Here is a 23,483-nt window from a genome sequence, read left to right as displayed (position 1 = left end):
AACTCATTAAAAAACAGAGCATCTCTCACCCCTTGGTATTAACAAAAGCCTCCATTAGCTTTGAAGATTATTCTACTTATTATTTTAATAATTTTGTCACTCAACCCACGACTGTTTGTGGGACACTGCTGTGCACAATTGGCTGCTGCATTTCGCCCACAAAATACAGTCAATTCACGTTATGTATATTCTGTGAAGCGCTTTGAGACGTCTCAATGACTTGATAAGGCGCTGTATCAAATGCAAGAATTATTTATTATTATTATAGATCCAGGTGTTGTTGTAGCCTGGACAAGTACCCCCCCGCCCAGCAGATCTGTGTGTCAGCCCTATACCTGAACCATGAACCAGCCCAGCTTAAGATACTGAGCTTCAATGTGACAGCACGAACGAGATGGTCTGGAGGAAAATGAGAGCAACCTCTCCACCGCAAACATTGGGATGTTGATGTGCACACATTGTCTGCCTCGTTCACCTACAAACACACTATCACTACACTTGATAGTAAAATCCTGTGAAGCACTTTGAGACATTCAGACGATGTGATAAGCCGCTCTTCCAAATGCAAGAATTGTTATATCATTATAAGCATTGCATGGCTTTGAAACCCTTTTCCCTTTCAGTTTATGATTTTGTTCAAGTTGGTTTCAGTTTTCCCTTTATTTAAAATAAAATCTAATACTCTGGTTAGGGCATCACTGAACATGTTTATGCAGATATGTTTGGTTATTTGTCGGTGTCTGTGAGGTCCGTCACATGCCATGCAATCCGAGGGATGTGAGACATGGTGAACATCACAGTTTAGCTAAAAGAACTTTGTACATGAATTACAAAGGCAACCAACAAGTGCATAGCAATATCACACAAACAGCCATGGAGTGAGTGACCAATTTTACTTGGGAGATTGTTGGCCAGGATACCGGGAGAAACTCCCTTCTCGATTCCATTTGCGCTAAGGGATCTTTAATGTCCACCTGAACAGGCAGAGGGAACCTTGGTTTAATGTCTCACCCGAAGGACGGCACCTCTGACAATGCAACACACGACCCAGCCCTGCACTGGAGCATCAACTTGGACCACAAATCTTTTTACGTGCCTGAGATGAACAGTGGAAAGCTGACCGTGCGAAAGGGAACCATACTGAAGCTCACTTTTTCAGTCTCCTTTTTAAACAGACCAGACTGAAAGGAAACTGTTTCCTTGAGATAGTTTGTAGAAAGGAAGTGTAGGATAAATATTTACCCGCGAATGGAAGTTATTAGGTTAGAGCAAAGAATGGAAGCTCATTGCTCAGACCTGTCATTAATAATTTAAAATCTTTCACCCTTTAATGACCTCAAACACACAGTGAAATAACCAGTAATTTACCTACTTCTATAAACCCTTAGCAAGAATTATCAGGCGTTTCAGTAGCTTTTTTTTCCTCCTCTCTTAAATATTTTTTGGAGAAACCTCCCGCTCGCCTCCTCCCTCCCTCATACTTTCAAACCCACCTCAAGACTTACCCCTCTGACCACGGTTTCAGTCACCTTTCCCCCTCCCCTACTCTCTTTACCTCCCGCCCAGCAGTGCTGAGCACTTTGAAACAACCTCACGACATGACAGACACTATAAAAATGTAAAGTGAATTATACAAAAGATTAATTTTGTTGAGATAATTATTGGAACACAATTGGAGCATTCATTGAGCCCAACAGTGTGAGAAAACTCAATTAAACAGTTCAGGCCAACACTGCAGAGCAGTGATGGGGAAGCACTACATTATCAGAGGTGCTGTCTTTCTGGTGGACCTTAAAATCCTGTTATATTTTTCAAAAAGAGAAGGTTATATCTCCCAATGTCCTAACCAACAATACATAAGTAAATTGGTCACTCACCTCATGGGTGTTTGCAGGACAATGCTATGTGGAAAATCGTGAACAAATACAGTCACTACACTTGGAGAGCAATTACATGTAAAATGCTTTTGAATTATTTTGATGTGATAAAGGACTATCACAATTCTTTCATTAGTTCAAACACAGGCTGAATGACGCTTTTAAAACATTGAATGATTTTTGTTGGCCATTTTGACATCCTTTCCAACAGCAAGTGACAATGCCTCTGAGTGACAGACTGAGAGGTGGACACTTTCACAAGGTACCTGGGTGCTGGTACTAACAGCCCACATCTTATGCAACCAGAGCTTTAACAGATTCATTCGACTGCAGGAGCAGAAAATAGTGTTGCTCTGCTTGATTGGTATAGAACAGGAAATAGCAGCAACAACAACTTGCATTTATATAGGGCCTTTCACGCTGGATGGCATCTTGGAGCGCTTATCTGGTTGCTGAGGGACAGGAAAGGTTGAATACTTTCGTCAGAACGAAAGGTTATCGACCTGAGACGTTAACTCACTTTCCTCTCTCCATTGATGCTGCCTGACCTGCTGAATTTTCCCAGTGACTTCTGTTTTTATTTCAGATTTCCAGCATTCGCAGTATTTTGCCTTTTGTTTGTTGGTGAACAAGAGCCCAGACTGGACCCTATCAGGATCATCTGCCTTGAATCCATTTGTACTAAAGCAACTAGCTCAGGAGGAACCAATGAGATTCAACTGAGGCCTGAGATCTCCTCTCTCTGTGTGTAACTGAGGGCTGAGATCTCTTGTGTCAATAGACTGACAGGGTGAGCTCTCTATCTGTCTCTTGATTGACCATATATTGTGTGTTGCCAGCACCTTAGGATGTCCTCCTGACATGAAAGGCTCTTTACAAATGTAATTTATTGTTAGTGTTGCTTGGCTGTGGGCAGAAAATGTATAGCTGGGCTGTGGGCACAGATGCTGTGTTACTGGGCTGTGGGTAGACACTGTATAGCTGGGTTGGGCACAGACACTGTGTGCTGTACTTGCTCTCTGCAGTGCTGTCCACAGTTTGATTGCCTCAGGAATGGTGGAGTTAAAGAGAAGCGGTGATGAGTGACGCTGCTCCCATTAAAACACATGACCTGCTTCATGTCTTCACAGGCTTTTAAGCTATTAAATAGTAATTACCATCAAATATTCAGCTGATCTGCTGAATGCCAGTGAACTCAACAGGGTCAAAAAGGTTGTCTGGGAAATCAGCAAGAAAAATGAGCTGAACAAGGTTTCAGTGGGGAGCCATTCAAAAGAGCCCTGGATTAAGCCGTTGGTATGCATGTATAAACTAAACAGTCTGATTTTACTACAGTTCCATAAGCGAGGGTTGCCCTCTGTGTTCCCGAGTGCATTATTCCACATGTATGAACTTTCATTGTGACATTGGGCGGCAGTGCAAATCAGCCCTATCCTGTCTACACCTGTCGTTCATACACACCACACACACGCGTGCACACAGACGCGCACAGGGATACACGTGCACGAATGCTCGTGCGTGCATCCATATCCCAGTGGAAAATCACTGGACACTGATCAGCAATGGGAGCTTTCTTATTGTAACCTCTCAACTGCTAGCCCGGCTTAAATTCAGTGAACTCAGTGCAGAGCAGGAATCAATCCTCTCAGCTCAGGTTTGTGCTGAAACATTCAAAGCCATTGGGAAGACCTTTTGCTCCAACGCATCCCTGTAGGTTGCACCTCCTCTCCACATCCAGCTCAGTCGGACTGTCTAACCCAATTACTATTCTCAGTAGCTCAACATTGTGGAATTCTTTACACCCCCAGTCTTCCCTTCCTCCTGCTAGTCATTTTCAGCCTTTTTCACACCCAAATCCTCCAATTCTCTCCTTTCTGTCTCAGCCATGCTCTGCGGCCCTCAACCCTTGACCCAAACTTCTCAGTAAAGGACACATTCCTGGTAAATCTACCTGTGCTCTGAGTATCTGGTTACTTGACACCAATCTCCTCTACGCTGAAGTTCACTGTACTCAGGTAAGATGATCATTCTTGACAGCGCTCTGACCCCACAGTTACATTTCCAAAATGCAATTTCACGTCAAGAGGACCATTGAGGAGAAAGAGCTGCTGCAGATTTGCTGCTGATCCAATTGCACCAACAATACGTCAGGAATCGGCTGTCAGTGAGACACGTGGTAATAAGCAGGAAACATCACACCTTGACTTGGTGATTACTGTAAAGCTTAATTTTCTCTCTTTGCGTCTGTCAAAACCCAGGTGGCTTCTAATAGCCTGGCTTAGTCCCTCACTTGCAAGTTCTCCTCAGGCTCAGAAGATCATGTGCCCCTTGCTGTGAGCTCATGGTCCGTGCTGACAGTCCAGTGCCGTGCTGGGGGAGTGCTGCACTGTCAGAGTGCTGTCCTTTGGCTGAGACGTTAGATCAAGTCCCGTCTGCCTGTTCAATTGCACACTAAAGATCTTGTGATCCTATTCAAAAAGAGATGGGCATTTCTCCAAGGCATCCATTCTCTAGATAAATGTTACCGTGCAAATAATAATTAATAATAATCCTTGTATTTGATATAGCGCCTGCACACGTTGTTAAGACATCTCAAAGCACTTCACAGAATATATTGCATAGTTATAAACTATCTGTTACTTTCCCCAATAAATGCAGTTACTGCACTTTACAGAAAACTCTGAAATGTTTTGCGGTGTTGTGACTCTATATGCGCGAATGAAAGGATTACTTATTAATTTTGACGATGGCTGAAAACCGAGTTCATAGTAGAGGAGTGTTCGTGCTCAGAGTTGTACTGTCTCCGAGCTGGGACTCCTGCTTAGAACTGACATTGGCATCAGTCTTGGCAGACAGGAAATCCCTGCATGCTAACAGCAGCCTTCATGTGCATTCGGTTTCCCAGCACAATGCAAGCGAATCTGCCAGGAAGATTAGCTCCTGACCACAGAGCTGCCATAAAGGAACTCTGGAGCCAGTCCTGAGGATGAGACTCACTCTTCATATTGTATTAATATAGGGCAGAGCCCTGCGCCAGGTCAACACTCAATAAAACAACCCTTTAACGAGAGGAATTCATAACATCAAATCTATCATTCTTCAGTTTGACGTGGATTGATTCATAGGTTGTTCAAGCGTTCTGAGATATTTGAAGGGAGCTGTATACGTCCTCTTGACATGAAAGGCACTATACAAATGTAATTTGTTGTTGTTGATAACAATGCTGTGTAAAACACTTTACAAGACTTTTGAACCGTATTGCAATAGCTGCAAGGATTTTTAAAAATAATAATTATTATTGTTGGTGAAGCCTGATTCGATCTGTTAAGAAGCAGTTTAGCAGAGACTGTCCAGACAAGCCTGGCTCCCAGCTGGCAGACACCGAGCTGCTGAATTTAGTTCGAATCTGTCGTGGTTTGATGTTACGTTTCCTTTGCCCAAACTCAGCCACGGTGTCCAACACTGCAGCTCAAGCCACTAGTAACACAGAGCGCACCAGGCATCTGAGCACCATTAGCCTGTATCTATAGATCCTCTAGTTACTCCACATCCCAATCCACACAGGGCATTACTGCACACATTTTGTTGCTGAAGGTCCTTTAATAAGTAATGTAGAATTAAGGACGAATGGCCATGAATGGCTACATATCCGTTTCCAGGATTCAGGCCAGGTTTTTGGACAAATACCCTGGTGGAGCCTGGCAAATGGCAGCCCATTGGGTTGAGTATTGGGTTTGGAAGTGGATCGCTGGTTGATCTTTCCCTTCTGTATCCCAGGGATTGCTGACACCAATGGTGGAGCTCCATCTTCTGCCTGGCTCAGACCAGCTAACTCTGTGCTGAGCCGGGATCTAACCAGATCCATTCTGTTCCCTCCACTGGGCAGGAGCTTCTCAGCAAGCCAATGAGGGGAGTTTCATTTATACACGTTATCATTACTGTAAACAGCAGATTAGGCGACATATATCCCCAGCCACAAGGTTCAAAGAAATGTCAATACTCCAGGCTTTCAGCTTCTAATTGACATTAGTCAGTCCAACATCTGTCAGTAATTTACTTTGTCAATTCACTAACAAATGCAATTGCACACATTTTGTAAAAAGTAGAATAAAACATTCTTGAACACTAAATAAGGTCAGACAATATTTATATTCAGCTTCCTGTCCACAGACCTCGATAAAAAGCCTCGTCAGAGGGACACAAAAGGTAGGAATTCTTAAGTATTTAACAACCTCCAAACTGTTGAATTCCCTCCGTTGATGGTTGGCCACATTTAAAATTCTGTCACTTTTTGTTTTTTATGAAATTATCATCACCGGAACCACATCCGCAATCGTTGGCGTCTCTCTCACAGAAACATTGTTTGTGTTTGACTTACATTCCTTCACCCCAGCCACCATCCACAGCAATGGCAATAACAGAAACAAGCCTTACATTAGACACAGCCTTTCGCACCAAGAGGACGGTTCGAAGTGCTTCACAGGATTTAATGTAAACAACAACTTGGGTCATATATAGCGCCCTTCTCACGGGGCAGCGTCTCGGAGAGCTGGAATGTGTAGTGACGGTGTATTTTGTAGGCAAAGTTTTATGGCTTTAAAGCTCCCCAAGGGCTGGGAAAGGTAATACAGGCCAGGCTGGTCTGCTGGTGCGGGTGGACAAAGGGGTGGTCTGGTCACAGCTAGACAACATGGCCGTAACTGGTGAGCAGGCTTAAGAATGACCAGCAACATCATCTCCTGATGGGAGACCTGGAGCCAGCAGCTCACTGACTTCACTGAACTGCGGGATTCAGTGATTCTGAAAAAGGGGCATAAAATCCCCATCATTGTTTCAAATTCTAAAATAGACCTTTCTCTATTGTCACAAGTTCCACGTGAGACGCTCCAAGTTAAACTGTGAATTCATTCATAACAGAGCAATAATCCCTTACTCAAATAACTCGTCAAAGCAAAGGACTATGTGAGATAGTTCAACAGAATGCTCTGCATCAAATGCAAGTACAATAAGGTGGCTTTCTCTTCCAGTCAGAAGCCTTTCAGTGAGTAAAGACAGAGAGAGAGCATTCCACTCCATCAGTCACTTCTGGATTCAGCTCAAGGCCCCAGGGGTGACAGACCATCCTGCTCACAGCACCACCAATCTCACCAAAACATGGCTCTTGGAGTCAGGTGGTCACCAGAATCCCATAAGACCCAGATTGGCTGACCTGCCTCTGAATGGGTGTTTATAATGCTCTTATAAGAGAAATCATTTGGTGCTAACTGTAAAACAGGCACAGCCTGGACAACAAGCCTGCTCTTAAACAGAGATCCTTTGTGGAACTGAAATAGACCACTTGAAAACCTTGGGGCAGGAGCTCAGTATTTTATAAAGCAAATGGAAAACAAGAACTAGCATTACTTAGTTTAACAATCGGAGATTCTTTCAGAACAAATAGCCATAATGATGGAGCTGCGTTCTGCTCTGCTGCTATGAGCTTATTATGCAGATGATTTTCCCAGGATTGGAATAAACCATCAGTTGCCATTCCTAAGGTATCATTATATGAAGCCTTTTAAAAACCATTAGGAATTTGTGGTTTCATTAAAGTACAAGACTCCATTCATTTTGCGTCCTTCAGATTTTACATATAATTGCTTTTCTGAGCAGCTGCGTTGCCCAAAGGTGGGGTGATGTTGGCTGCTTCGTGTTGAAATCCCATTTAAACACTAATCTACACTGCATGCGTAATTCAATGCAGCTGTAAGTGCGGGAGTAATGAAGGGTAGGGGAGCGGAGTTCCAAGTTAGGAGATGATTAATACGACTAGTGCCAAGAACTTTAAGTGGTTTTGATAGGAAACTGAATGGGACTCAGGTAACGTACGACTTAGGCAATTATACGATTTATAAACATACGACCTGTGCGAGTTTTACTGTTTTAGACAACATGGCGGTGACTGGTGCGAGTTTTACTGTATTTCTAAATGAAGAAATCTACCAAGAGTCAGTGATAGCAGCTCACAGCAAAGACGCTCATTCCACTACAGCTCAATCTCTGGTGGAAACAGATGGTGAGGCCACAGGGTTCAGGCTGAGTGGGCTGTCAGGATTATTTTAACATTCAATGTCACATTGCCTGGCTGCGTGCTGCGCGGAGAGGATGGGATCTGACCTTCAGGACGCAGGATGCAGGTGTGCTGGTTGTCACTAAGGAAGAAGCCCTCCCGACATCGGCATTCGTAACTCCCCATCATGTTGACACAGGTCTGCTGGCAGCCGCCATTGCTGTCTCCACATTCATCCACATCTGGAGGAAAAGTAATCAATAAAAACATCATATTTCGCCCACAAAAAACAGTCACTGCACTTTACAGTTTATCATCAAAGTGCTTTGAGACATCTCAATGACGCGATAAGCTACAGTATCAAATGCAACAATTACTGTTATTATCATTGAAAATTGGTGTAATTTTAGGATAAAAACTACACCTGCGTTTATGATTTACTGTATTCTCAGACCTTGTGCAATTTGGCAAATTCTTAAATGCAACCTTAGTATTCAAGCCATTCAATTGACACTCTGATTGGCCTGACTGAAGTCGGCTGCAAAATACCCAGTCACTACACTTTACAGTAAACACTGCAAAGCACTATAAAATGCTCCAAGACGTTATCTGCAGTAAAGGCACAATATAAATGCAAGTTGTTGCTGTTGTGAAAAATTGCATTGTTGGAGGTGCTGTATTTTGGATAAGACCTTAAACCGAGGTCTGCTCTGAATGTGGACATTAAGGTTCCCTGGCGCTATTCAAAAAGAAAAGGGAGTTTCTCCCGATGTCCTGGCCAACAATTCCGCAAATAAAATTGATCATTCCTTTCATGGTTGTTTATGAGATACTGTTGTTAGAAAACTGGCTGCCACTGGCAACTACACAGTCACTACACCTTACAGTATATCCTATGAAGTGTTCTGGGTTACTTCATTAATATGATAAAGCGTTGTGTCAAACATAATGCTGTCATAGAAAGACAGAGTCAGAGACAGAAATAAAACTCACAATACACACACACAGAAAGAAAGGTAACTACAAAGATTTACACTAAAATGTACAATGCGAAAACAGGTCACTTGGTCCAACCAATCTGTGTCAGCGTTTACTCCATACAAGTCTTCACCCACTCCTTATTCACTCCCACACCTTTCTATTCCCCTCTCCCGCATGCGAAGATCGAGCTTCTATCAAATCTACACTCTCTAATTCAACCACCACTTCAGACAGCAAGTTCAACAATCAAACTACCCTCTGCGTGAAGTAGTTCCTCCTAAATTTTCTTTCAGATCTCCAAGTCATTCTCTTATACTTGTGTTGGTTGCTTATGGACTCTTCAACCAGTGGCAAGAGCATACTTATAGGCAATTATCTATTTTTCCCAATGGAACAATCTTTTCGTCAGCCCTTAGCCAATTGTTAGTATTTAGCTTGCTTTGCAGTTTTTGATATTTTTCACGAGAACATTGTTTTTCAAAAGAAATGGCTTGAGTCTAATTCCCAATTGTCTTTCTTTTTATGTCAAAAATTGAGACAACTGGGGGAAAAAAGTTATTATTTTGATAAATAATAAAATAATCCTTGCATGTGATATAAAGCCTTGTCAAGTCATCGAAAAGTCTCAAAGTGCTTCACAGGATATACTTAAATTGTTTTTGATTGTTTATTTGTTGACAAAAAAAGAATTTAATGGCAATTGTTAAACCAGCTTGTTAGACCAATTTTTTTGTTGAAATTGTCTTCAAAATACCAGATAGAATATATTTCTGATTATCAGGGATAAGATCAACTCATCTTGAACCATTCAGGTTGGACAGATCCCTTTGAGACAAGGACAGACTGCAACCTATTTTAGTAGCGAGACTAAATACATCGAATGTTTGTCTTTGTTTTAAGCACTGGAAACAATTTGCATCAGATCCCTTTAATGCAAACAGATGCACATTTGTTTGGGAGATGGACTTTTGGAGTTTGAAGCTGGAAGGAATAAACAACCCGGCTCCCACCGGGGGTGGGGGGGGGTGGGGAGTGGGGGAGCACTGCCTGAAAATTAAATTAATATCACTGTGGGTAACAACAAACAATAACAAAAGCATGTGTTTATACAACCCCCTCATGTAGGAAAATGTCTCGGAGAGCTTCACAGGGACTGAGCATGGGGGGCGGGGGGGGGGGGGCAGAGGCGTGGTCAATGAGAGGTAGGATTTGAGGTGGGATTTAAAGACAGAAAGAGAGGACCGAGGCAGAGTGGAGGAGGAAGGGAGGAAGTTCCAGTGCTTAGGGATGTAGGAACTGAAGATGGAGCAGGCGGGGACATACAGAAAGTATCACTTGAAGGAGCAGATTGGAAATTGGATTTAAAAATTCAGGAACCCCCAAACACTGGAAATGTGGAATGGGATGGGAGTGCAGAGAAAGTGCTGAACATATTTTTAGTGTGGGGGTGGGGAGGGAGAGGGAGTTGATGGATATTGCCACTGAGACCTCTTAAGATGGCTTTGATGTAGGTTGATGTTATGATCACCTGGCCCTGCTCGCTCTTGGGCCAGGCTGCCCTCTCCTTGCATTCTCTAACACCTGGACGCAGCATCAGTTCTCAAACCAGCTCCAAATCAGGATCCAAATACCATGCGCATAGCCTTGATTTGATGTTGCCTGAACTAATCTGTAATTAATCTGAGGCAATTCCTTGATGTTTACCTTTTCACTGTTGCTCAGACTTCTCTGTCACCGACAGGAAAATACCCCACAAAATATACAGTCAATTCACTTTACTGTATATTCTGTATAATTCTGTGAAGCGCTTTGAGACGTCTCAATGATGTGATAATTCACTATATCAAATGCAAGGGTTATATTATACATTATAGGAATCGATCAGGCAGCAAGGCCAACCTGTCGTCCATTTCACTCACAGTAATTCTTAAATGCCCGTTTCCCGAAACAGACGCTCAAGTTAAAGCAAGCCTTTAAATCAGGCTCATGAATAGCATTGAGCAACTTTAAAAGCCACATCGCCCAGGAACAATTCCCCGTGCAGCAGAAATCTCTCACAACTCCTGACAAGCAATACATCTTTCAGTGAAATGTGTGTTCAAAGATCCAACATGTCAGTCAAAACGCCTGCAGTTTCACAGATAAGCCAAGCATTGCCTCTTCGTTCTCAATTGTTAACCCAATGGGTCAAATGGCCTGGACTCTTCCTCCAACTCACTCTGTCCCCGTTCTCATGAATGAGGAACTCCTCACCTCTTTCAATCTTTCCTTCTTCCAACAATCTACAATATGTCCCAGCAATACTTCAAACAGCGTATTATTCTTTCAAGTTAACAATGAAAATGTAAATGTGCTGACTGAACGATTGTGAACACACAAGGCAGGAATAGTATACCAACACGGCATGTAACAACAACCACAAATTATATTTGTTACAGAGCCTTTAGCGTGGGGAGGACATCGCAAGGCAATGTCCCACGTTCAATCTGTGTCTCAAGACTTTTTTCTTTGATCGTGCTTTCGGCCACCCTGCCACCTCCTCTATCCTCCACCCTTTTTGATTCCAACTCCCAGTTCGCGTGCAAACACTTAAATGTCCAATGACTTGGGACGTCCTTCCAATATGAGAGGTCCTGTATAAATGTAACTTTGTTGTCGTTGTTATGTCTGCCATGAGTTAGCTGATCTCAGTCCCAGCAGTGATGGGCTTCATCGACCAGTGTTTCTGCTCTTCTTGGCACTGCAGACACTCTGCCAATCCCAACAACAATAAGTGTGCACAGATGGAGCACTTTGTGCTGTGTAGTAATCCCTGATGAAGTGCGCTTGTGTGTGTGGGCACTGGGTGAGGGCAGGATTCAGGGTTGACTGTGAACTCGCACCAAATTGTGCATCAACGCTTCAACACAGGAACCATAGAATTGTTCAGCGCATAAGACCATTCAGTCCATCGTGCCTGTGCGGGCTGTGTGTACAAGCACTCAGTTTTGTCACACACACACGTCCGTGCGTGCGTGTGCGCGGAAGGGTGTGGGGGGGGAGCGGGGGGGGGATCGAACGGCTTCTCCCATTCGAGACACGTTGTTCAGACTGTGAAAGATTTAAGTGTTCTGATCGGCAAAAAAGCTTTACTCATTGATGCTCTCAGGCGTTATCCTCGGTGAAGGGAGCTGTGCCGATGCCATTTGCTGCTGTAGGTGGAGGGTCCACACATACATGTTAGTGCCCATTCATAGCCTTATGCTACGAGCCCTGCAGAGTGAACGTGCTCTCATCTGAAATCAATTTGCTTTTTACTCAGCTCGGGTTTCAGGGCTCTGTGTTCTCAGTGGTACCAGCCGGGGGAACAAAGGGCCACTCAGCCTGACCGAAGCCAAGGTAAACCGGAAACAGATAGAATCTGCCACAAACCCGGCACCATTTAACAAATAATCTTCCTGGAAGAAAAGCATGTTGTCATGTTTCACTTCTAATGTATAATCAATACCTGGTTTTAAAAGCATTAACATTACTCCCATTGCGCTGACCTAACTTGGGGCTTGGTTGGAACAATCTGCAGGACCTCAATCCTCTGTGCAAACATTTGGATAGTAAATGTTTGTATTAAAAACAGGCCCCCTGCAAGGGTTAAGCTAGGATCATCTTTTACTCCCATCCAGAATAAATTGCAGTTGAAAATCCTTCGTAAATCAGACACCACCTCTTTTAAGATCTTAGTCTCCTTTCCCCCCAGCACACAACAGGGCATGCAATCCTTTCGTTGGCTTTAATTACTTCTACAAGATCGACAACCATCTTTGCAATGGGTTTGCTACAGGTGTGCTTTTCAGCCTTCAGTCACCACAGTTACATTTATTCAGCTCCGGACTCCTCACAATGGGTGAGTGCCCTCCGAGGGGAGGAAGCAGACAGGTTGGCAGGGTGTTGCAGAAGTAGGGAGGAACAAGACTGTGGAGAGCTTTAAAAGCAAGGACGAGGATTTTGAACTTATCCTCTGGAGGATGGGGAACCAGTGAAGCCAGGTGAGGATGGGGAGGGTAGGGTCACAAAGCTTAGTGCGGTAGAGGACACTTGCTCTGAATTCTGAATAAGCTTCAGCTTGCAGAGGGAAGTGTTGGGAAGTCCTGCGAGCTGAGAGTTAGCTTAGTTGAGGCTGGATGTCATGAATACGTGAATGTGGTCTCGGTGGCCTGAGCCAGTCGTGGAGGTGGGCGATGTTGTGGAAGTGGGGAAGGCAGAACAGGCCAATGCACGGATGTGCAGTTTAAAGGATAGTTGAGCAGCGAACAGGACAACAAGTTCCATGCTGGCTCAGTGAGGTGTAGAGTGCATACATGAATATTGGTACTGTCCTCACCTGAGGTGAAGAGGTGCTGACAGAGACCAAGCAGGAAGGCCTCTGTCTTGTCAACGTCCCACTGGAGAAAGTTAGCTCTCATCCAGGACTTTGTCTGACAGACAATCCTCCAGGACAGCAGTGGCCGAGGGTGGAGACAGAGAGAGTTAGACGTCATCCACATACATATGGAAATTAACCCCATGCCTGCGGATGGCATCACCAAGAGGCAGCATGTAGGTATTTAAGAGGAGAGGACCAAAGAAAGAGCTCTGTTGAACGCTGCATGTGATAGTATGAGGGCAGGAGGAGAAGCGGTTGGTGGATACAAAGTGCAGACGATGGGAAAAGTAAGATTGAAATCAGGCAAGGAGGGCACCTGCCTTGCCAATGTTCAACTGAAGACAGGTTGATCTCATCCATATAAACTCAAATAACCTCTGCATTCATGCTTTAAACTACTAGCCAGCCTGCTGCGGGGAGTCATTAACCTGGGTATGAAGACTTTCGCAGAGTCTTTCAGAGCATGTAGATTTGGGCAATTTTGCAATTCATTTTTAGTTTTGAAATAGTCCATAAAAGACATGTGTCATGGCTGTTTGTGCGAGTTGCTGTGCTCAAAATTGTCTGCTGTGTTCATCTGAAAAATAAACAGTCACTGCACTTTACAGTAAATTCTAGGAAGCGCTCTGAGACCTCCGCCTGTACATGCACACACAAACACACGCCACGCACAACACACATGCCACCTTAATGCATGCCCACACACATTATACACATGTTAATGTTAAAGTCATGTGAGATACTCTTTCTGTATTGTTGCTTTTGTCTTCTGCACTGAATTGGTGCCCTGGTATGAGACAGCACAGTACTAATCTCCAAATCTTACTCCATCCCTCATGTGGGTAACAAACCACTGCATTGCTTTCCGGCAGAAAGTTAAGCAACTCGAAGGCCAAAGTTTTGAACATTTATAAAGTAACAGGATATTTCATTTTGGCCTTTGAAGTGTGTTTATTTAAGAGGATTTAAACATTACAAGAGAATTAAGAGGCTTCGGGCATAAAAGGAAGTTTTACTGTCACGCTTTAGGAGGTGAACTCAGCCAGTGAGGATTCAGCATCTCTGAGCTCGAACTGATCAGAGCCGCTGTTCTGGTTCCAACTGTTTATTTACAAAGCAGATGAACTGGAAAATGCAGAGCAAATTAGAGAGATTACACATTGGGATTGGTCCTCCCCAGCAGAGGGTTCCTGCTCACTAGGGCCACCTTTCCCCTCGGTGATGGAATGAATTACAGCCCAGGAGCATTGAATTTCATTATCCTGACCATTGTCCTGACCTGTAACTGGAAATCCTGGTTCCAAATTTCTAATAAACTTTCATTTAAAAAAAAACCCTGGTGTAATTCTATTAAAGCAACAAAGTTACTGTCAATCTTCATCAGGGCCAGTAATAGACGATACCACGTGATTCCATCTTCCTGACTTGTTGAATTGGTTGTAAATGTGCCAGTGATTTCTCCAATTACTGTGGCGACGCTAAAAAACAAGAGAGGAATGCGTTGAGTTTCAGGGCATTGTCTGAAAGTCAAAGGATTATGAGCTGCACAGAGCATGTAATTGAATTTAGAGTAGGTTTCAGGGGAAAGGGCGCTGGAGTTAGTTAGGAATCTCTCCTGGTATTCGGGGAAACGGACTGGAATCTAGGCTGAACTGCTTAGAGCAGTCGCCAGTCTCCTTGCTCTGCTGTTTGCTCGGACCTCGATGGGTTTGGGAAGCCTCATGTCAGATCCGAGGTACGTAGCAGAACAGCAGCCAGCTCCAACACTAGAGAATCTCACTCCAGAGAGGTCCAAAAGGTGTTTGTTGTAGGAAGCAGGAACTGGGACGAGACTGAACCTTTCTGTGTCCACCCTCCACTCCAGGACCACTGCTGTTCTGATAGATGCCCGTCAGACATCACGTCGTGAATGAACCGTAACTTTCTCCAACTCAACTCTGATAAAAGAGTGTCGCTCCTGATCGGCTCCCACCAGCGTCTCCTCACTTAAAGCGCTAACTGTATCAACCTCCTCTCGCTCGCTCCGACACACTGTGTGGAACCTCAGTATTTTGTTCATCACCACCACCCCCAATTTCCTTTAAATGATTCACTCATGCTCTGACCAAGTTGACTTTCTTCCATCACACAACACTCGCCTCTGCCTCACTCCAACGCAGCCAAAAACGTCATCCATGCCTTTCTCAGACATTAATGAATGTACTGCTCTCCAGCCTACCTCCCCCATCTCCCTCCTAGCTTGAGCTCAGTCTCTGCCACACACTTTGAGACATTCTCCTACGTGAAAGGCGTTATACAAGTGTAAATGGTTTGTTATTGTACAGTACTGGCAGCTTTACTCTAAATCTAACCATGTCAAAGTGGGTTAAGTGGGAACTATCTGCCTCCTGAAATATTAAATATTATTCTTATTATTATGTATCACCTGTATGTAAACAGGTTAGTATCTATTGGTGACACTAGACACATACAAAAGGACCCAATAGAGATGTTTAAAATTGTAAAAGTGTTTGATAAGGTTAACATCAATAGGGTGTTTCCACTGGTTGGGGAGTCTGTAACCAGGGAACATAAGTATAAGATAGCGACTAGTGGATCTAAAAGAGAACTTTGGACTTCACGCAGAGGATAGTGAAATCATGGAACTTGCTCCCTACAGCAGTGATTGAATCAGATAATATAGATGTATTCAAGAGAAGCTAGACTTTCACATGAGAGAGGAATTGAGTGTATGGGAGGGAGTGAAGAAGACTCATGGAGTATTAAACAGATTGGTTCGGCCAAGTGGTTAATATGACTTATACGAAGTCCAAGTTGCAGGCAAATGATATGTTATAGAAATCCGATTTAATCAACAATCTACACTGTGCATGTGTAATTCAATGCAGCCGGTAAGTGCGTTTGTGGTGATGGGTCAAGACTACACTTCCTGCGATTCAATGCGTCTTTGACCCGTTGCTGCATGTGCACTATCGGTAAGTATTGGAATCGCATTGGAAACGCAGGAAATGAAGTTCTTCTGTGCATGTGGCAATGGATCAATATTATGTTTCTCACAATTCAATGCAACCGGCTGGTAAGATTGCATGTGGCGACAGGTCAGGATGTCATTTCTCGCGATTGAATGCAGCCAGTAAGTACAGGAGTAATGAAGGGCAGGGGTGCGGGCGTGATTAATATGAGTAGTGCAGAGAAATCTAAATGGTTTTGATAGGAAACTGCATGGGATTCGAGCGAATCTACAACTCAGGTGATTATATGAGTTATAAAGATAAGACTTATGCGAGCTTTACTGTCTGTGAAGGACAGCACCTCTGACAATGCAGCACCCTCCCCACCGCTACACTGAAGGCCCAACGTGGGGTTTGAACCCACAATCTTCAGACCCAGAGGCAGAATGAATTGAGCCAGGCTGACATCGACTTAAGTTACCACGTGGGACCATTTGGGAGCAAGCCAAATTGTTTCTGAGGTCATCACACTGATAAGATGACAATGGGACAAGTCAGGCCTGTCACAATAATCCCACAATACAACAAGAGACGCAAAAATATTAATCTTGGATCCAAACCACTGAGTTTATTCTGATGAAAACAGCAATACTGAACGTCAAGGCAGGAGGGCTGGGCCTTCTGGTGCCATCCTTAAAATGAGACATTAACGGCCCAAAACTTTAGAACATGCTTCCTCTATCCCTCTGCCTTGTCCCTTCCTTCCCCATTTTCAGGTCGTGCCTGAAGACCTTCCTCTTTGACCGCACCTACGTTCACCTCCCCGTCGTGCTCTGTCTCTGTCAAGCCCTCTGGGACACTACCCTGCCTGAGCGACGCTATATAAGTGCAAGTTGTTGTTGTTGTTGTTCAGGTGGACGTTAAAGATCCCATGGCACTATTCAACAAGAGAAGGAAGTTTTTCCTGGTGTCCTGGCCAATAATCCCCAAATAAAATTGGTCATTCGCTCCATGGCTATGTTTGGGGCATTGCTATGTGCAAATGTTCATGTTGTGATATTCACTGACAAAATACACAGTCACTACAGTTTACAGTAAATCCCGTGAAGTGCTTTGAGATGCCCTCCTGACATAAAAAGCATTATATCAAATGCAAGGATTTGTTTTATTATAACTCTAAAAGAAGCAATGCTGTGTCTGTGGAAATGTTAGAATATAGGGGAAAATGATTCGCTCTTTCCATTAGAGTCAGTCAGTGGTTCCCCAGGTAGCCCAGCCTCCTCCCAGCTTCCTGTTTACTCCTATTGCACCAGTGATTCACTCGCAGTGTTTAGCAGTGATCCGCAACATGGGTGTGTAAAGCTGCTCGATAATCTACACAGTCAATGTCACCCCAGACCCCAGTTTAGACACATCAATGTCACTCCCAGATCCTGCGCCCGCAAGTTCAACATGGACAATGGATTCAGTCAGTTTTCAGCCAATCCCAACGCAGGGCACTGATGCTGAGTTGAGAACATGTAATAAGACAATATTTAAATCATCGCTGAAAGAAGATAAAATGGTTTTAGATTACACCAGAAGCCATGTAGAACTCCCACTGCCTTGAAATACCATACCACAAAGACAAACATTTCACACTGAAAATATGAAATTGTACCACAGATCTCAAAGATTTTCAATATAGTGAGCATAGTTATCACATGAGGTAATGTTTTGAATGGCAGGCGGACTGCTTACCTTATAAATTTATTGGTCTCATTGAAAAATATACAATTATTCAGTGATTGCAGACACATGTTAAAGGGCCATAGTACACTGCATTTGTTACAGTCCCTTAACCAATGTTAACATCCTTCAGAATGGTGAAGTACTCGTCTGTTCTTATTTACTATCATTGCACAAAACCAGAGGTAAACTAGCTCAAAGGCAGAGCAAACAGCAGTCAAATTAAAGTTTCACTTCAAAATCCCACATTAGTTTGCACAGACCCTGCCCTAACTTGTGTTAAACAGATCTTAATGTTTCTCTACATGGAAGTGTCGCCTCCTCTGCACCCTAAGCATTGCCTCAGTACCTGCTCACTCCTCCCCTCATTGTGGTTCAGGGAGGAGTGAAACTAGGGGTGCCACCTGGACGTTCTTTGTACTAGCTTGTCGGTGAAAAAAATTATTGTGCTTTTTTTTACAGTTTTTTTTAACTGGGATGCATGTTTGTCACTCTCTCTTCTCTCCCCCATCCCCACCATGCACGTGCACTGCCTTTATCAAGATGGACACCCCTCCCCCCACTCTCACCACCATTGCAGTCATGGTCTTACTAAGATGGCTGCCACCTCCCTTCTGCCCCCACTACGCATTTCCCGCTCTGTCTTTACCAAGATGGCCACCCTCTCCCCTTGCCACTACTGTGGATGATGGTTTTACCAAGATGGCACCTGCTGGTCTTCAGTATCTCAGAGGCAACCCCAAGTGAAACTGTCAAGACGGCCAAATGTGATGGCTCACTCTTACCTAACTCAGTATTCATAGACGTCAAGATTTCAATGTTTCCTAATAAGTAGGTGTGAAAATTTATTTGACTCCTCTGATTTTTCCCATTATTAGCAGTTTTTTTTTACTATTAAAATGTCCGACTTCCATGTTGTATCATTACCACAGATATCACTTGTTACTCTCTACATAAAATAACAATAATCCTCAAATTTCAGATAGTGCCTTCTCACATCGTCAACACATCTCAAAGCACTTCACAGGAATTACTGAAAGTGAACTGTCCCACAAACAGCCATGAGGTTAATGACCAATTTTATGTGAGGGATTGTTGGCCAGGACACTAAGAGAAACTCCCTTCTCTTGTTGAACTCTAACATGGGAATTTTTAACGACCACCTGAAGAGGCAGACAGGATCTATTTGAATGTATCATCCAAAGGGCAGCCTCTCACAGCACTGCAGTGGAGCATCAGGCTAAATTGTGAGCTCAAAGTCCCTGACATGTGGCTTGAACCCACAACGTCAGAGGCAAGACTGCTACCATCTGAGCCAGGCTGTTTAAAATTCTGTTAAATTCCGTCCGTTGGAGACTTTCACCAGCACCACTCACTTAAACAGCAAAGTGCGGTTGACAATTGTCAGTGTTTGGGGAAACAAGCGATGTGTGGTAAAGCTAATCAGTGAAAGGGTGAAGCTTTGTGTTCTGTGTGCTGACAGTTATCCCATTCATTTCAAACCACCTTTCATACCTGCCACTGCAAGGAGCAAATTTATCTTTGAAGAAAAAAGAAAAAAGGTAATTTTGCTAAAATAGTAACATGGTTGGCCTTTCCTCTCCCATAACCTTGGCTCCCACCCCCAGCTCAGATGCCCCTCCAGCATTATTAGGCGCTTTGAGACATCCTCCTATCTTGAAAGGTGCTGCATAAACATAAATTATATTGTAATATTGTTTTGTTATGTCTGGGAACTCGACTGGAGTCTCACCACAGATAGTCAATAAGATTCTGGGGTGTACTTTTTTTACTGATGACTGGCACCTTTGCTCTAATTAATGGCATTCGCACAATCGCTTATTTACACCAACCCCTCACCCAGTCACACATCCTAAGACTCTACCGTACAATATACAGAGTCCATCATTCACAGAGCAAGCATGCCCTTTGTAATCCAACCAACTCTCCTCAGACAGTACAATCAATGGCAAGCTATGTGTTTTTAAACTGGTTGGACTCCAGCAGTTGCCCCAATGTGCATTGTGGGGTCCCAAACTTTGGCTCTTGCCCACCTGCGCCTGATACCTTCTGGAATTAGGTAAGCGGGATGCGACCTTCCAGGGAGAGAGTGCACATTCCATTCTATCTCGGGGATTTCATGTATAGGTGGGATACATGGAAATCTCAGTTTGGTTTGGGGGACTTTTATGCCTAGTGATGGGTTTCCGCATGTGTCAAGACATCCGGCTGACCAAAAAAAAACTCAAGACAGCCCAGGAAAAGGAGAGAGACGCTGCCTCAAATTCTTTTCAAAGACCGTTCATCAGTGTGAAGCTGCCAGTGAGCGGATGAGATTGGGACTGGGGGTGGGGTGCTGGAGAGGGGAGGGATGCTTAAGTAGATGGTGAAGAGTTGGAATCTCTTACCCTCTCTGCCCCCCGTGTTATTCATCACCAGAGGTGATTGCAATGGGCCGAGCCCAGGAGGTGCTCAGCATTGCTCCGGGGCGGGAGCTGAACACCTGCTCTTAATGACTAATCGGGACATTCCATCCCAGGCCCCAGGCACACACTCACTTACTGAAGTGCTTAAGCTTGCACGATTAACAAGAGAGATAGCCGCATAACAGGAAGAGCTGTTGCACCTGATACAGCACCTCATCACATAGTTCACATGTCGCAAAGCGCTTCATGCTGTGCGCAACTGGCTGCTGCGTTTCGCCTACAAAATATAGTCACTGCGCTTTACAGTATATTCTGTGAAGCACTATGTCAAATGCAAGGATTATTATTATTGTTATATGAGATTTTACTGTTAAAATGTAAAATTGTTTTGTCGGCAAACGCGGCATTCAAATTGCACACAGCGAAGGCACACAGACAGCCGCAAAAGAGGTAAATTTTATTTGGGAGATTACGGTCTTGCTCCTCCCTACCTCTCCGACCTCCTAACCCCCTACCACCCTGTTCGCTCCCTCTGCTCAGCATGCTCCGGTCTGCTTCATGTCCCCCCCTCGCTCGCCCCATTATCGGTGAGCAGGCCTTCGCCACTCTGCACACAACGTCTGGAACTCCATCCCGCGGTCCCTCCGTCTCACCCCGTCCCTCGCCACCTTCAAGACCCACATGAAGACCCTCCTCTTCGACCACGCTTTCGAACTCCCTGCTTCCCCCCTGCCCTCCCCCCCCAACAACAACAACAAAATTACATTTATAGAGCGCCTTTCACATCAGGAGGTTGTTCCAAGGCGCTAGACAGTCAGGGGTCAGGACTCGAGCATGGGGGAGGGGTGGTGTAGGGGTGGGGGAAGGCAGAGAGGTGGAAGGGCGACCAAAGGCACGATCAAAGAGGAAGGTCTTGAGATCGGCCTTGAAGGAAGCAAGAGAGGAAGTGAGGCGAAGGGACTGTGGGAAGGAGTTCCAGAGTGTGGGGGCAGAAAGGCTGAAAGCTCAGCCACCGATGGTGGCCGGGTCAGATGGCCTTGAAAGTGAGGACAAGAATCTTGAACTCGATCCTCTGGGGTACGCGGAGCCAGTGGAGTCGGGTGAGGGTGGGAGTGATGAGGTCACGGAGCCTGATACGTGAGAGTACACGAGCTGCAGAGTTTTGGATGATCTGAAACTTGTGAAGGGAAGAGTTGGGAAGGCCAATGTGGAGGGAATTTCTATAATCGAGCCTTGATGTGACGAATGCGTGGGTGAGGGTTTTGGCAACCTGAGGGGTGAGGCAGTGGCTGGCAATGTTACGGAGGTGGTGGTAGGCAGTGCCGGTCATGGCGCGGATGTGGGGGAGAAAGGACAGTTCAGGGTCAAACATGACACACTCTTAATTGTGACTATACATTAATTTTTAAGAAAGTACATCACAGAAATGACCCTCAAATGAAAAGAATTCCACACTCCTCAACTCACTGTGAACTAGAGGACTGAAATCCACGCTTGTTACATTTGGAATGTGTATCATCTAAAAAAAACATGTTGCTGTTTGGTTTCAGCTTCCTCTAATCCCCAGAAACGCCTCGTGGCCTGAGGTAGGGTGGGGGGAGTTTCACTCAGCAATGGGCGGGCAGGGAAGACAGGAGGGAGCAGGCCATCGATCAACAAGATGGAATGGGAGAAGATGTGCTGTCACTTTGCTCGATCTTTACAAACTGACTGTGAATTCTGGAGGGAAATTCTGGAGGTTTTGTTGGTGAAACATGCAAAGTTAAAGAGTAAAGAAAAGGAAGCATTAACAGGTCCTCAAATAATGGCCAGTGAGGTGGGGGTTATAGAAGTGTTCCTCTATATCCTTTCACCATCTTCCTGACCTGAGATTGCTGGTTGCTGAGTCAATTTCCACCTGAATTTTTATTTGCTCTATTATTATTTCATCATTATTATTATTATTATTATTATTGTTATTAATGTAGCCTTTTAGAATTCAGCAAATTCTTGAATGCAGCCTTACATTTGGAACTTTTTTTCCCCCTACACATTTCGGTTAAGACCTGCAGGAAAAACGACTTCAGAATTAAGGCTGAAATTGACAATTTGCCACAAATTGAAACACCACATCAAACAGAGTAAATCTACACCCAGGTAGAATCTTTCCCAATGTGGGAAAGGCTGCCATCCCTCCACTCGAACGTCTCAGGGGTCGTGATGTGCTGTGGTTTGGAAAAGATTTTTCGGCTGGAAGAGTTTCTAAACCTCCAGCAGAATCTAAGTTTATTCTCTTAAAACAGTCAACTGCAAAAGCCCTGACTCCAGCAAGTCACGCGGTCATTGCTTTGGAAGGAATGTTTCCTCATCTTATGGAAGGGGGGGTTAACATAAGCAAAGAAACAACAGAATATGAACTTGTTACTGTGAGAGGTGTAAGCAGTGTGGTTTTAACTAGTTCATCCCATAGAAAGAAAGATGCGATTTGCTCCCATTACATTTCATAAAGCTTCCCACAGAATTTCCTTCTGTGTTTGTAAAGGACGGAGCAATCATCAAAGGCATTCTGCTCGCTGCAAGACACCCACGGCCTCCGAGCAGCAAAGCATTCCAGCAACGCTGCCTGTCAGTTCAGCCCCAGCACTGCGTTTGGCACAAACATTTCTTTAAACATAACATGCAGGTCACAGAGACATTTATACTGCAAACCAGGACATTTTTAGGGCAATTTCAATTTGCTGTGTCATGTGGAACCTTGGACCTTTTGCAGTTATGTGAACTGCAATATCCTGCCGGACTGCCACATGTCCTCACATATAGCCGGGGCTTTGGATACTCAAGGTTTATGAATTTTATTTTTTTTAGCAATTTTTATAAATCAGGGGCTTTTGTTAGTGTACTGAGAGGATGAGCCTGTTCACACTGAGGCAGGGGAAGAGACGAAGAATGAATGAGACAAAAACCGTGGAGTTAAGACAAAACAGATACTTCCCTTGTTTACTGGATGTTTTTCCCGGTGTTTATTGGATAAACACCAATTTCATTTTGTTTGTAAATTAATTTATCCCCCACCAGCCTCCCAGTGATTTGGAG

The 23,483-nt window shown here is 44.2% G+C and overlaps 1 protein-coding gene across 1 annotated transcript in view; it reads right to left on the bottom strand.

Annotated features, from left to right (window-relative positions):
- The window catches only part of scube3 (signal peptide, CUB domain, EGF-like 3), a 109,021-nt gene that overhangs the window by 47,765 nt on the left and 37,773 nt on the right, over positions 1-23,483 (bottom strand). Inside the window, exon 4 of the mRNA XM_042342148.1 lies at positions 8,034-8,168. Coding sequence (XP_042198082.1) covers positions 8,034-8,168 — 135 coding nt within the window. The remainder of the gene's footprint in view (positions 1-8,033; positions 8,169-23,483) is intronic.

The sequence above is a fragment of the Callorhinchus milii genome, unplaced genomic scaffold (assembly GCF_018977255.1).
Source record: "Callorhinchus milii isolate IMCB2004 unplaced genomic scaffold, IMCB_Cmil_1.0 Scaffold19, whole genome shotgun sequence".
Classification (NCBI taxonomy): domain Eukaryota; kingdom Metazoa; phylum Chordata; class Chondrichthyes; order Chimaeriformes; family Callorhinchidae; genus Callorhinchus; species Callorhinchus milii.
This window is presented reverse-complemented; position numbering and strand designations above follow the sequence as displayed.